We start from the raw sequence: 16,222 nt of genomic DNA, 5'->3' as shown, positions 1-16,222 counted from the left end.
ATAACACCCTCAGAGCCAAGGGCCTTCGCCAAAAGGAAGAGTTCGATTTCGATCGAACAACGACCGGTTACTATTTCGGTGAAAGTTCAAAATAACACACCTAAGGCCAATGGCCTTCGCCAAAGGATGATTTTGACTTCGATCGAACAACATCGGGTTAATATTTCGACGAAAGTTCGAAATAACGCTCTCAAGGCCAAGGGCCTTCACCAAAAAAGAATTCAATTTCGATTGAACAATGACCAGTTACCATTTCGACGAAAGTTCGAAATAACACACCTAAGGCCAAGGGCCTTTGCCAAAAGGAAGAGTTTGACTTCGATCGAACCACGAGGGGTAAATATTTCGACGAAAGTTTGAAATAATACCCTTAAGGCCAAAGGTCATCGCCGAAGAAAACTGGGACTCACGACGGGGTAATACTGCGATATAAGCTCGAAAGTAACATCCCTGCGACTAAGGTCGCTATTAGAAAAAGAATTTGATACCGTTCGGACTATGATGGGATATCACCTCGACACAAGCCCAAAAGCACCATCCCATCAGCTAAAGCCGTCACCAAGCTCTACTCAACGTGTGACATTAAATTCCCTAAGAGTCGGGAACTCATCACGCGAAAATCTACTTATTTGCACCAAAATTATGAAGAGCAAAACAGGAAAAGAAGGACAGAAGGCATATAACAATGGAAAATTCCTCTTTATACAAAGCTACTGCGCAAATAGCCACAGATAACGTACGGCTAAAACCAGCGGAGTCCAAGAAAAAACAATAAACAACAACCAAAAAAAGAAGAAGAAAAAAACAGACAAAGACAACAATTCTTTCACTCGGCACCATTTCCAGGAAATCCTCCATCATCGTTCGTGCCCTCATCAGTTTCCGGCGTCGTAGAGTCATATCTATAGTTAACACGAGCCTCTCGTGCCCTCGCCCGTGCTCCTTCATATGTGGTCTCGATAACATTGCCCGCCTCCCACAAACTCTTATATATGTCCCACTAGGCTTCAGCATGAACCCAAAGCTCGTGCAAATGACGGGGAACAATGGCGGAGGAAGTTTCGACTTGAGCCAACAATTGCTCCTTTTCGGCCTCAAGAGCAGCGACCTGGTCCCATAAGGTCGATGTTTCCTGGTCGATCTCTCAAATGCATTCCTCGAGCCTTGCCTCCCTTAGCGCGGTCGTCGCCCTCTCCGATTCCTACTCGGATTGGAGGACACAGATAGTGTTCTCTAGAGCCACCGCCCTTGCCGAAGCCGATGACCAGGAAATCTCGATGTTCTCCAACCCGACAACCTTTCTCTCCAACTCAGCCAATTTTCCCATCCACTCCACGCTCATCGCCTCGGCCCTGATAAGATTCTGATCCATCTCAGACTGCATCGACCTCAGCTTTCCCTGAAGATATTCACACTCTGCAGCAACCCCTTTTGCCTAACTCAAGCTCTTCGTCCTTCGCAGGAAGTTTCTCCTCAAGCACGCTACTTCTGCTAATAGCCTCTATCAATTGCTGGTCCTGCTTCTCCAATTCCTCACGGAGAGATCGAACACTAGGGTTCGCCTTCAGCTGCTCGTGCATCTCACGGCACTTATTGTGATAACGCCGATACTTCCCAACATCTTCTGGAAAATCTTGGCCAGAATGTCAGCCCTATGAGCGCTCTCAATTTCCACCATGTACGTCTGAAAAACGAAAAGATGGGTTAAGACCATATCGTCCTGAAAAATAAAAGGAACATGAAAGAAAGGTGATTCGTACCTTCAAGCCCATAGCGGACACTTTATGCATCAAGTCAATATTAGGAACGTTCCGACGGGCCTCGTTCTCAGCAGCAGAACATAAGATGTCGAACTTCAACACCAGGTCCTCTATGCCCCCCAGGAGATCAATATCCGATGAAATCTCAAGAATACAGGACAAGCCTCCCGCATGAACCACCGAACGGGTAAGACCTTCTTCAAACATCCTCACATTATCAGGATCAAGATCAGACTCAGATTTGTAGTCGTCGACCATGACACCATTTCCCCTTCCAGCAGCCGAGGAGGAAGCACGACCAGGCACCAAGGACGAAGGCCCACCCAAAATAGTAACAGCGGCCTTAGAACCCAAAGCTCGTGCAAATAACGGGGAACAGTGGCGGAGGAAGTTTTTATTAGAGCCAACAATTGCTCCTTTTCGGCCTCAAGAGCAGCAACCCGGTCCCCTAAGGTCGATGGTTCCCAGTCGATCTCTCCAATGCATTCCTGGAGCCTCGCCTCCCTTTGCGTGGTTGTCGCCCTAACCGATTCCTACTCGGATTGGAGGATGCAGATAGTGTTCTCTAGAGCCGCCGCCCTTACCAAAGCCGATGACCAGGCACTCTAGATGTTCTCCAACCCGACAACCTTTCTCTCCAACTCGGCCAATTTTTCCATCCACTCCGCGTTCATCGCCTCGACCCTGATAAGATTCTGATCCATCTCAGACTCCATCTACCTTAGTTTCCCCTGAAGATATTCACACTCTGCAACAACCCCTTGGCCCGAATGTCAGCCCTACGAGCGCTCTCAATTTCCACTATGTACGTCTAAAAAACAAAAAGATGGGTTAAGACCATATCGTCCAAAAAAATAAAAGGAACATGAAAGAAAGGCAAAACGTACCCTCAAGCCCATAGCAGCCACTTCATGCATCAAGTCAATATTAGGAACGTTTCGAAGAGCCTCGTTCTCGATAGCAGAACATAAGATGTTGAACTGCGACACTAGGTCCTCCGTGTCCCCCAAGATATTAATATTCGATAAGATCTCAAGAATATGGTACGGGCCCCCACATGAACAACCGAACCGGTAAGACCCTCTTCAAACATCCTGAAATCATCAGGATCAAGGTCAGACTCAGATTCGTAGTCGTCAACCACGATACCCTGTTACACCCCAAGTTTTCATACGTAAGAGTACATCGTAAGTCATTGATGTAAGCTCGGAAATGAGATTCTATTTGGAAGCAAATAAAGTAAGTTAATAATGTTACCTTGGAGGTTACAAATATTTAAGATCATGAATAACGATTACCAAGAGGGTTGGAAATCTTAGAAGCTAAACCAATTGAAGAAAATAAGTTTCGTCGAAAGTCGACAAGTTTCGAATGTTATAACATGTACTTTGGGGTGAGACTAGGGTTATTAACATGATAAGGAGGTTATTCTATGAGTTATTTTAGTCGTATGATATTCATTTTCTACATTTTGAAGGCAAGCAAGTTGTGGAACAAGAGTTGGCAAAGGTCATCACAAGTTACATTCATAAATTTGCTGAAATTTAGGTCAAATGTATCTGAGAATTTCTCCAAATATACTTGGAATAATGGGGTGTTCTACCTACCAAATTGAAGGTCTACGAGTCTAGTTTCTAACGCATTAAACCATTTGTCAATACGACATCGGAGTAGAGAGATATTCGCATTTTCGCGAGACCGCGCAAGCAGCTCCCAATGGGACCCACTTAGGCGGTGGTTGACCTACTTCAATTTATAAACGATTTGGACGCCTATTTTTGCTCATTTTTCAACTAAAGTTCGTCTCCAAACTTCTCCTAACCCTCCTAAACATATATCACAAGGGTTTGAAGTGATTCCAAAGTGATTACACCATATTTCAACATCAAAACTTAGTTCTAGTGAAGAACAACACCTCTTTGAGGTTGTGTTGTCATTGAGGATTGTTGTGGGCTGTATTTGGATGAAATTCCAAGTTGTTGCTGCTGTATAAGGTGAGTATAACAACCTACTAATTGTGCTTAAGCTTGCTTGTATGTTGGTTAAGTTGTTAGGATGATAAACTATAAGATAATACTTGGACTAGCTTAAGTCACTTCTATGGTGTTGTATTGCTATTAAGGGTTGTTGTAAAATGAATATAACTTGGATTTTGACTTGAAGTTACTGTAGGAGGTATGTATATTGTGTTCTTGCTTGTGCCTAAGGTTATCTTGATATTGATTAAGTTAAATGGATGGGCTAGACCTGAACTAGTGAATAAAGTTGCTAGTTGGAGATAGTTGAAGTTGTGGATTATTTTCGTTGTTATAAATATATGGTATAAGGCTGGAATCATTGATTAATGACTTCATTATCAAGTTAATGATACTTTTATGTTGAAGTAAGAAGTCTATAAGGATTGATAAGGGGTATACGGATTCCAATCGGAGTTTGCCGCTCGTCGTAATGTAGTTGTGACTTGTTGTGGTTATATGGTGTCTTGATATTGATAATTATGTATTGATGGATTGCTCTGGTCATTGTTGTTGGTATATGGTATTGGAGGAGGCCCTTGTTACAATGGAGATGCTGCCCAAATTTACGTAAACGAGCTACTAGCTTAAGTTATAGACTTAGCCTTTGCTCAGCACTGATTTTGAATCTCCTTATACTATGATAGATTGAGTTGACTTGTTTGAAGAGTTGCTTGGAAGGGATTAAGGACTCAACGGGTTTAAGGTATGTTAAGGCACTTTCTTCTTTCTTTTGGCATGGTCTAAAATGAAATGAACATAAACGATACGCTATTTCATAATGACTCTACTCCTAGCAACTAAGGTTGTCCATGTTGTTCTTTCCTTATAAAATTATTCTAAACAAGTGTGTATGATCCTTAAATCCTACTAAGGTTCATATTGATGGTAGGGATGTCCATAATGTTCTTAAGTCACTCCAAAAGGTTTAGAAGATGATTCCATGAGTCTAGCATGCATTATATATAGTATCTATTTTACTCTACCGAGCCGCGCTATAGTCGGCCGGGTACGACACCTATTGTGCAACCACTGATCAGTTAGGTTTACCGAGCTCCACGTGGCCGGGTACGATTCTACCGAACCTTATGATGGTCGGGTACGCTTTTACCGAGTCCTCTTTGAGGCCGGGTACGATATGATGATGATGCCCACAGAGGCGAATGTTTTAAAAAGTTTATGTATATATATGTATTATGCATTTCATATCAGTAACCCCCAGAGGCACTCTGATGTTACAGGTTGTATCTCCTTTATCTCTCTCTTTACATTACTGTTCTTGTTTATGCTTTCCTGCCTAACATACTCGGTACTTTATTCGTACTGACGTCCCTTTTGCCTGGGGACGCTGCATTTCATGCCCGCAGGTCCCGATTGATAGGTTGACAGTCCTCCTAGTAGGCTATCAGCTCAGCGAAGGTGTTGGTGCACTCCACTTGCTCCGGAGTTGCCTATTTGGTCAGTATGCTTTGGATATGTATTGATTGATATGGCGGGGCCCTGTCCCGACCTTTATGATTTTATGTACTCTTAGAGGCTTGTAGACATATGTCAGGTGTATGGATAATTGTATGGCCTTGTCGGCCTATGTTTCGAGTTTACTAATGGTCATGTCGGCCTTATAGGCCCGTATGTCACATATATTAGTTTGTATATCATGTTGGGTCTTCATATGTTGACTATTCCCTTATGTTTTATTCTTGTTATCTCAGGACGAGTTTTCTAGCTCATTTACTCATGATAACATGATAAGAAAGATATGTTACGTTGGTACTCGGTTGAGTAAGGCACCGGTGCCTGTCGCGGCCCTTCAGTTTGGGTCGTGACATACCCTTTCCCCTTCCAGCGGCCGAGGAGGAAGCACGACCAGGCACCGAGGACGAAGGCCCGTCCAAAATAGTAACAACAGACTCAGAAATCTGACACCCCATCGCGGTAGGTTGCTGATCAATCATAGCGGCAGGGATCTCCGTCGATGAGGTAGATACAATGGTTGGCTCTGTCTCTACAGACGGAATATTATCAACCCCCGCCTCAGACCCCATCAAGGGAAGCTCTTCCTCCAGATATATCACGGCCGAAGGAGCCATTTCAGACTCCACTCGCCGCCTCTTGGATGGCCTCTCTCCTTCCTCGGTACGGGGAGGATTCACCCGCTAGATAGGCAACATGGGTCGGAATCTCAGTTTAAGGGGTGGCCTCAGTATGTACGATCACAGCCATAGACTCAACTGAAGCGGTCCTCGACGAAGGTCGAACAGTGGACACTAAAGCAGGGCGAGCGGACGATGTACCCTGACGTAAAGCTTGTGGAGGAGCCCTCGCTCTCCGCACTCTCCCTCGCATCAACGAACATCACATAAGAAACCAAGTAAAAAGCGAATGAGGTAGAATAGCGAACAAAAATGATATCACTCACAAGTAAGGGGAATGCATCCATATTTCTCATAGAAGGACGACCATGTACGAATCCCCGCCGTATGAGGAAGGATGGTGCTCACCCACTCGCGGATACCATCAACAGACATAGGGAGTAGTTTCGCGGCTGTAAAAATATACAATTTAGTACTACCCAAAGGAAAGCGGTCGGACATCACTCCAACAAACAGAATAGAAACTTACGTGCGAAGTTCCATTTCTTAGGGAACCCCGTAGGATCCGCCACAAGGTGCTCGGTCCGCACATAAAAGTAATTCTCATAGAAGCGACGGTTGGCCCTGTCATCCATCATCATCACCAGACTCTTCAACCCTCGGTGGCGCATGTGAATCATCGTGCCACGAATGAGTTGAAGGGCGAAGATATAGAGCATATGCCCTAAAGTGATCTCATGGCCGGCAAGCTCCACAAACTTGAGCAGCATGAGGAACAATTTATATAGGTACGTCAAAAGTTGAGCTAGGCACACCTCGTAAAAGCGGAAAAAATCTACCATCAAGAGAGGGAGAGGAAGCTTGTATCCAACAATAAAGGGGTAGGGATAGAACGCGCAATACCCTGGGCGGTCAAAATGGACTATGTCGTTCCCCACCACCGGCAGTATTTCGACGCAGCAAGGGATTCCCCACCTAGACTTCAATTTTGCGATCCACTCTTTATTTATGACAGAGGAAGCAGGTTCCGGCTCTTCCCCGGTGGGACTGTGAAAATCATTCCATTCTTTCCAGGGCGAGGCAAGATCTCAGCCACCGATGGGGCCTCCTCATCCTCTACCACTTCTGCTCCTATAGTGGCCAGAACATCGCTTTCTGGCGCCGGAATTATGGCAAGGAGGTCAGCGCGAGAAAAATCACCGGCCATTTGTATCAATTTGATAAAGCAAAGGGATAAAGAAAACGAAAGACGAAAGTTCCTGGCTAATCGGAGAAAATCAAAAATTCGAAGTGTCAGGAGAAAAGAAGATTCGCAAAGTTCTTTCAAGTAAAGGCAAAGAAGTGTGTCAATCGAATGGTGCATTCCTTCTATTTATAAGAGACATAAATTTCCCAAGCACGAAACCTAAGAGTCGCCAATCGAAGTTGATAGGGTATGAAACGGTTCAATCACTTGGGAACGTGTGTCATAATGGCGGCAACCACGAACAACGTTTCAAGTTAAAAGATGTTTCGGTGCCGAAACGGCCGCAACAGTTCAGAGATATCAAAAGGGCGTCGTTACATTACTTGAATCTAAAGACCATACTCAAGGGTAGGTAGTCAGATTTCTCTTAGATTTGTAAGAATCACAATCCGTCTACCAGGCCCGATAAGATGACCCCGGCAGACGGAGGGACTAATAGTATTGGTCAAAATCTGACCGCTGCGGTCGACCCAACCGAGATCCTGTCCAAGCGGCGAGACAGCGGAAGACGATATGGTTTGATCCAAGCCCCTTACTCACAATACCCACCAAGTCAAATAACAACAATCAAGTCAAAACGAAAGCAGACGTGGTATGAAAGTGTATTGACCTAAGAACATAGTAAGAATTGCATAACAATATATAGGGAGGGTACCTTCCTAGAAAAGGGGGGATTCTTCTCTTTCTCTTTCCTCTCCTCTGTAATCTTCTTAGCAAAAAGAAAACAAAGCAATCTTTCATGGAATATGTAAAGAAGTCATATCCATCGATTAGTGAGAAAAGAAATGAAAAGCCTCAATAAGATTGATCGCCCATATTTCGTCTCATGCATTATTTTCTGATTTGCTTATAGATCGTGAGTTTATTATGTTTGATTAAGATTTACCTCTTCATCTTCTTTAATTAATTTAATCAAAAAGGTTTCAATATCTTGTGGTTCAAACATTAATTAGTTATGAATTATTATATACAAAATCTTTAAAAAATGCTCTCTATTGGGAAATGTGCCAAATCTTCTCCTCTCTCCTCTCCGATCTCCTAGACCACCAACTTTCCCGATGAAGCTCTCTTCTCAGCTTATTGATGGATTGGAGAATATTTTTTATCTCGAGGGACAAGTCCTTCGAGTTAAAAGATATTAGCGAGGGTTATGATAGATGGTTTATTTTCTATGAACACAGCAGAAGATTTACAAGCAACACTAAAATCGATGAAAGTAACTTGCAATGGGTTTGCAAAGCTTTGAAAGAAGCAATGCTTAGCACTGGGAATAGATATAGAAGATGGTGCAGAAGGATACAAGTCTATACATTCAGAGTAATTCAAAATTTCAATATATATGGGAGGTTCTTGCGAATTGAAAGCATTCTAGAGGGGAGGAAATCTGCAATAATAATCCCTGAAAATGACTACAACAGGGGATAGGGGGACATTGCAGATAAAATTTTAAGATCTTTGGGGAAGGCTTCAAATCCAAGGTTCCAGCTAGCGACACATCAATCCAGGACATACATGGAAGCTGTGAAGATCACGCAATGGCCAACCACCCAGGAAACAAAAGGTCCAGCAGATGGGGTGCCTCAAAATGAACACTTTCTCTCAAAATATCATGTCAGATGTTTCAATGATGCCTTCAGTAATAGTCCAAACCCAGTAGTGATCCAAGAATGGTTTGTGAATAGATGGAAGGTTAATGTTGGCCTTAAAATCACCTCCATGAATCACAATCAGTTCCTGTTAGACTTTCTCTTAAGACAAGAAGCTGTCAGAATCAAGGCAGCAGAATGGTTCTGGAATGGTAGAAGATTATCCTTGGACTGGTGGTCCCCGATGGCCGGCGTGCAGCCGGAGAATACATCGTCGGAATATAGATGGGTCAAAGCCTTTGGTATCCCTCTACATGCATGGTCGAAAAGCACTTTTTAGACCATCAGAGGAAAATGTGGTGGATTTTTGGGCATAGACGAGGATACAAAACACAAAGTTCATCTTTCTGGGGACCGTATTTGCGTGAGGAATCAGGATAAACTTCCGGTGAAGGTAGATCTATCTTTGGGAGATTGGAACTTTGAAGTTTCAATTCTTGATGATATTCACGTCAAGCCTAGTCCAACCAGAAAAAGTGACTCCGCCGAGTTGTTGGAAAAAGGGTATGATGGAGTAGGTACATCGAGAGACGTTCTTGCCAACCCTAGTACGCACGTGGGCATGCAGCAAAACAGCTTTAATTGAAAAATTAAAGCACCTGTTAAACCCTTGGTTATTACACGCAAGGCAAATCTTAAATCTGGCCCACAAATTTTGGGCTAAAACTTTGGCCAAAATATGGACAGGAGTTATTATAAGACAGGCCCAAAGAGGAAAACCCTAGTGAAGGAGGCCAAGCTCTTAAAGGAGAAGAAGATCTAGCGGGTCGTTGGGCTGAAACCCAGCCCAATCACTAATAATTTTGATAAATTATCAGTTGAGCCCTGCACTAGTTCAATCGATATTTTACATATTCCAGAACCTAATCACCTCCCAGTTGCTTTCCTAGAACAAGGCACAAGGAACTGCTTTACAGATGCTGGTGACGAAGAAGATCCAACAGAATTTTCTCCTCAATTGCATTGTCAGCCATCGCCATACAGGGAGCTGGCTTTGATGAGTAACTCAGATTTAGAATTTTCCTCTCAATCAATTTCTATAGCTCTTCTATTAACATGGTATGAAGGAGAAACGAGCATGCAGAGGATAGACATGCCAACAGTTGTTGAAACTTCGAAATGGACTAAGATTACAATGGGTAACGCATGCAAGCATTCGGGATCAATGCACAGGGGTTCGAGCATGAATTGTTAGGCTTAGTTCCAAGGATGGAACAGAGAAGGCAATCTCAGCTACAACAACAAAAGTCACCATCTAAGTCGGGGAAGGAGGGTAAATGCAAAGGGGAAGGGGAAAGAAAGAGACTAATATGTGGGTTGAATTACAATCGAAAGAAACAACAGTTAGAAGGGGTTAAGGGCAGGCATTATCGCTCTATTTCTGGGTGAAATTAAAAATTCTAAGCTAGAATGTGCAGGGGCAAATAACAATAGGAAAAATAGTATTATCAAGTCTCTAGTTCGTAAATGGAAGGTTGATGTCATGTGTTTACAAGAAACCAAAATTGAAAACTGGTCAGCAGGTGAAGTTTACAAATTATGGGAAAATAGATGGGCTGAGTCGGTTGAGTTGAAAGCAAGTGGTAACAGGGGTGGGATTATAGTGATATGGGATAGAAGACATTGGAATAACATTGAGAATATGCAAGGTTCCTTCTCCATCTCCTGCATTTTAGAGAGTACTCAGGAGGAGTTCAGATGGTGCTTTACAGGGTATATATAGGCCTCATACCAACCTAGAACGGAAGGTCATGTGGCATGATATTGCAGGTGTAAGGGGTCTATGGGAGGGTCACTTGGTGCTTGGAGGGGGGGGGGGATTTCAACGTTTGCATATTTGAAAGGGAAAGACTCAATTGCACAAGGAGATCCAGGGCTATGAGAGTATTCTCTGAAACCATACAGGACTTGTATTTAATAGATTCACCACTTCAAGGAGCGTGTTACACTTGGACCAGAGGAGAGAACTGTATTCAAGCTTCAAAAATTGATAGGTTCCTCATCTCCCCTGAGTGGAATGAATCCTTCAAAGCAGTAAAGCAACAAATACTTCCTAGAGTGATCTCAGATCAGAAACCTATCATGCTGGAAAGTGGTGATTGAGATGCCAGCCCTTCATATTTCAAATTTGAAAATATGTGGCTGCAATCAGAAGGGTTTATGGAGAAATTAAAAAGGTGGTGGCAAATCTACTCTGTCACTAGTAGTGCAGATTTCATACTCATGCAGAAGCTGAAAACTTTAAAGAAAGATATTACTACCTGGAACAAGGAAAAGTTTAGGAAATTAGAAACCAAAAGGACTAGAGCTTTGACCGAGCTCCTAGCACTTGAACATGAACAAGAGAGGAGGAATCTCACACAATAGGAGATCACTCACATGATGACAAAATTTCAGTAGCTAGCAAATGCAGAAGAGGTCTCTTGGGGGCAAAAATCAAGGTGTCTTTGGCTTAAAGATGGGGATAGGAATACCAAGTACTTCCAAAAGATTGCAAATTCCAATATGAGGTACAACAGTATTGACAAACTTCAGGTGGGAGAAGAAATTATTGAGGACAAAGAGCAGATTAAAAAGGAGATACTGGATTTCTATAAGGGGCTTTACACCAAGCATGTGTACTGGAGACCTACTTTAACCTTTAAAGGCATGGTCAGTATCACAGAAGAAGAAAGTCTCAACCTAGAGACAATCTTTGAAGAGGAAGAAGTTCTAGCAGCTATACAGTCATGTTCTCCCGACAAGGCACTGGCCCTGATGGATACACAATGGCATTTTATCACAAATCATGGGATTTTATTAATGTAGGCATCATGGGAACACTAAATTATTATGATGATCATTGTTGGATGGTGAGGTCATGCAATGCTTCCTTTATTGCTATGATCCCTAAGAAAAAAGGAGTCATGGAACTCAAAGACTACAGACCAATTAGCCTCATTAGAAGTATCTATAAAATTATAGCAAAAATTCTAGCAGAAAGGCTCAAGTCAGTGATGGAGAAGCTAGTATCAAATCAGAAAAATGCATTCATAAAGAATAGGCAGATCACTGATGCCTCTTTGATAGCTAATTAAGTCCTGGACTGGCAACTAAAGAGGGGAGGATCAGGCATTCTATGTGAGTTGGACATAGAGAAAGCCTCTGATCAATTAAATTGGGTTTATCTTATCTCAATACTGAGACAGATGGGGTTTAGCAGTAGGTGGATCAAGTGGATCAAATTTAATATCTCCACGGTCAAGCATTCGGTCCTAGTCAATAGACGTCCAGTTGGTTTCTTCTTACCACAAAGAGGTTTGAGGCAGGGAGATCCCCTCTCTCCCTTCTTATTCATTCTTGCTATGGAAGGGTTAAGCAGAATGTTAGACACGACCAAATGACTACAATTGATAAGATGATTTGATGTGGGAGTTTAGAGCAATATCAACATCTCTCATTTACTATATGATGATGACACTATGATTTTCTGTGGTGCAGACAGAGATCAGGTGCTTCATCTAAATCTAACTTTTCTTCTTTTTGAAGCACTTTCAGGTTTACATATCAATATGCTCAAGAGTGTGATCTATCCTGTCAATGAAGTTCATAATTTGGAGGAGCTAGCAGGAATTCTGGGTTGTAATATTGGCACACTTCCCACCACGTACCTGGGCCTACCATTGGAAGCAAAGCACAACTCTTCAATAATATGGAACGGGGTCATTGAGAAATTTGAGAGAAGATTAGCCTCCTGGCAGATGCAATACCTTTCTATGGGCGGTAGATTCACATTGATCAATAGTTTCCTAGATAGCATTTCCACATACTACATGTCATTACATCATACGCCCAACAAAGTGTTAAATCAGTTGGACAAGATAAGGAGAAATTTCCTTTGGGAAGGGAATAACATTGAGCATAAGTTTCACTTGGCGAAGTAGAAAAAGGTCATCCTCCCAAAACACCAAGGAGGATTGGGAATCAAGGACCTGGCAATTCACAACAAATGCCTACTGATGAAGTGGCTTTGGAGGGACACACAAAAGGAGCAACTTTTGTGGAAGATGGTGGTCAATGCTAAGAACAGAACTCAAGGCAATTGGTGCACTAAGCTCACAAGAGCATCCATGGGGTGGGAGTGTGGAAGTGCATACGCAGATTGTGGGAGGAATTCTCGGAACACCACCACCTTACATTTGGGAATGGACAACAAATCAAAATTTAGAAGGATAAATGGTTGAGGAATTTAGCCCTAAGGATTGACTTTCCTAACCTATTTCAGATTGCACGTGATCCCGACTCTACAATCATTCAAAATAAGGATGGCCCCATTTGGAATGTTACTCTAAGAAGGAATTTGCAGGACTTGGAGGTTTTTGATTATGTTCGACTGCTATAGGTACTACATGGCATCACACTAAATGAGCACATCATAGATAAGTTCAGATGGGGAGGAACAAGTGATGGTAGGTATTTTGTGAAGGCAGGGTAGGGTATAGGCTAATAGTGGCTAGAAATGAAATTACTGATCTTTGGCCATGGAAATTAATATGGAGAACCAGACTACCACCCAAGGTTATCTACTTCAGATGGACTGCACTTTATGAGGCATGTTTGACTCAGGAGAACCTTGTTAAAAGGAACTTCCAGTTAGTTAATAGATGTTACATGTGTCAAAGGGATGCAGAAACCAACAACCACCTATTCCTACATTGTAGAGTTGCAGCAGATATTTGGAGCATGTTTTGCTCTATTTTTGGTATTAGCTGGGTTATGCCTTACAACATGAAGGAGGCATTTCAGAGCTGGGGCAGCTGGAAAGTTGATAAGACCATCAAAAATATCTGGAGAATGATATCTGCTTGTATTTGTTGGAGCATATGGAATGAGTAACTCAGATTTTGAATTTTCCTCTCAATCAATTTCTATAGCTCTTTTATTAACATGGTATGAAGGAGAAACGGGCATGCAGAGGATAGACAGGCCAACAGTTGTTGAAACTTCGAAATGGACTAAGATTACAATGGGTAACGCATGCAAGCATTCGGGATCAATGCACAGGGGTTCGAGCATGAATTGTTGGGCCTAGTTCTAAGGATGGAACAGAGAAGGCAATCTCAACTACAACAACAAAAGTCACCATCTAAGTCGGGGAAGGAGGGTAAATACAAAGGGGAAGGGGAAAGAAATAGACTAATATATAGGTTGAATTACGATCGAAAGAAACAACAGTTAGAAGGGGTTAAGGGCAGGCATTATCGCTCTATTTCTGGGTGAAATTAAAAATTCTAAGCTGGAATGTGGAGGGGGCAAATAACAATAGGAAAAATAGTACTATCAAGTCTCTGGTTTGTAAATGGAAGGTTGATGTCATGTGTTTACAAGAAACCAAAATTGAAGACTGGCCAGCTGGTGAAGTTTACAAATTATGGGAAAATAGATGGGCTGAGTTGAAAGCAAGCGGTAACAGGGGTGGGATTATAGTGATATGGGATAGAAGACATTGGAATAATATTGAGAATATGCAAGGTTCCTTCTCCATCTCTTGCATTTTAGAGAGTACTCAGGAGGAGTTAAGATGGTGCTTTACAGGGTATATATAGGCCTCATACCAACCTAGAACGGAAGGTCATGTGGCATGAAATTGCAGGTGTAAGGGGTCTATGGGAGGGTCACTGGGTGCTTGGAGGGGGGATTTCAACGTTTGCATATTTGAAAGGGAAAGACTCAATTGCACAAGGAGATCCAGGGCTATGAGAGTATTCTCTGAAACCATACAGGACTTGTGTCTAATAGATTCACCACTTCAAGGAGCCTGTTACACTTGGACCAGAGGAGAGAACTGCATTCAAGCTTCAAGAATTGATAGGTTCCTTATCTCCCCTGAGTGGAATGAATCCTTCAAAGCAGTGAAGCAACAAATACTTCCTAGAATGATCTCAGATCAGAAACCTATCATGCTGGAAAGTGGTGATTGGGATGCCAACCCTTCATATTTCAAATTTAAAAATATATGGCTACAATCAGAAGGGTTTATGGAGAAATTGAAAAGGTGGTGGCAAAGCTACTCTTTCACTGGTAGTGCAGATTTCATACTCATGCAAAAGCTGAAAACCTTAAAGAAAGATATTACTACCTGGAACAAGGAAGAGTTTAGGAAATTGGAAACCAAAAGGACTAGAGCTTTGACCGAGCTCCTAGCACTTGAACATGAACAAGAGAGGAGGAATCTCACATAATAGGAGATCACTCACATGATGACTTTGAAAACAAAATTGCAGCAGCTAGCAAATGCAGAAGAGGTCTCTTGGAGGCAAAAATCAAGGTGTCTTTGGCTTAAAGATGGGGATAGGAATACCAAGTACTTCCAAAAGATTGCAAATTCCAATAGGAGGTACAACAGTATTGACAAACTTCAGGTGGGAGAAGAAATTATTGAGGACAAAGAGCAGATTAAAAAGGAGATACTGGATTTCTATGAGGGGCTTTACACTGAGCATGGGGACTGGAAACCTACTTTCACCTTTAAAGGCATGGTCAGTATCACAGAAGAAGAAAGTCTCAACCTAGAGACAATCTTTGAAGAGGAAGAAGTTCTAGCAGTTATACAGTCATGTTCTCCCGACAAGGCACAGGCCCTGATGGATACACAATGGCATTTTATCACAAATCATGGGATTTTATTAAGGCAGGCATCATGGGAGCACTAAATTATTATGATGATCATTGTTAGATGGTGAGGTCATGCAATGCTTCCTTTATTGCTATGATCCCTAAGAAAAAAAGAGTCATGGAACTCAAAGACTACAAACCAATTAGCCTCATTAGAAGTATCTATAAAATTGTAGCAAAAATTCTAGCAGAAAGGCTCAAGTCAGTGATGGAGAAGCTAGTATCAAATCAGCAAAATGCATTAATAAAGAATAGGCAGATCACTGATGCCTCTTTGATTGCTAATGAAGTCCTGGACTGGCAACTAAAGAGGGGAGGATCAGGCATTCTATGTAAGTTGGACATAGAGAAATCCTTTGATCAATTAAATTGGATTTATCTTATCTCAATACTCAGACAAATGGGGTTTGGCAGCAGGTAGATCAAGTGGATCAAATTTAATATCTCCACGGTCAAGTATTCGGTCCTAGTCAACAGAAGTCCAGTTGGTTTCTTCTTACCACAAAGAGATTTGAGGCAGGGAGATCCTCTCTCTCCCTTCCTATTCATTCTTGTTATGGAAGGGTTAAATAGAATGTTAGACACGACCAAATGACTACAATGGATAAGATGATTTGATGTGGAAGTTTAGAGCAATATCAATATCTCTCATCTGCTATATGATGATGACATTCTGATTTTCTGTGGTGTAGACAGAGATCAGGTGCTTCATCTAAATCTAACTTTTCTTCTTTTTGAAGCACTTTCAGATTTACATATCAATATGCTCAAGAGTGTGATCTATCCTGTCAATGAAGTTCATAATTTG

General features: G+C 42.2%; 2 protein-coding genes across 2 annotated transcripts; both read left to right on the top strand.

Moving 5' to 3' along the window:
* The first annotated feature begins 11,265 nt into the window (after positions 1-11,265).
* LOC138888636 (uncharacterized) lies at positions 11,266-11,837 on the top strand. The gene is made up of 2 exons (XM_070170535.1): positions 11,266-11,491; positions 11,569-11,837. The coding sequence occupies exons 1-2, from the start codon at positions 11,266-11,268 to the stop codon at positions 11,835-11,837; spliced, it is 495 nt and encodes a 164-aa protein (XP_070026636.1).
* Positions 11,838-11,948: 111 nt separating this feature from the next.
* On the top strand, positions 11,949-14,981 carry LOC138888635 (uncharacterized). Its single transcript, XM_070170534.1, has 4 exons — positions 11,949-12,057; positions 12,241-12,406; positions 14,036-14,335; positions 14,393-14,981. Exons 1-4 carry the CDS (start codon positions 11,949-11,951, stop codon positions 14,979-14,981), a joined length of 1,164 nt encoding a protein of 387 aa, XP_070026635.1.
* Positions 14,982-16,222: the final 1,241 nt, after the last annotated feature.

The sequence above is a fragment of the Nicotiana sylvestris genome, chromosome 3 (genome assembly GCF_000393655.2).
Source record: "Nicotiana sylvestris chromosome 3, ASM39365v2, whole genome shotgun sequence".
Classification (NCBI taxonomy): Eukaryota; Viridiplantae; Streptophyta; class Magnoliopsida; order Solanales; family Solanaceae; genus Nicotiana; species Nicotiana sylvestris.
Note: the sequence above shows the minus strand (reverse complement) of the source record. Positions and strands in the feature narration are given on the sequence as shown.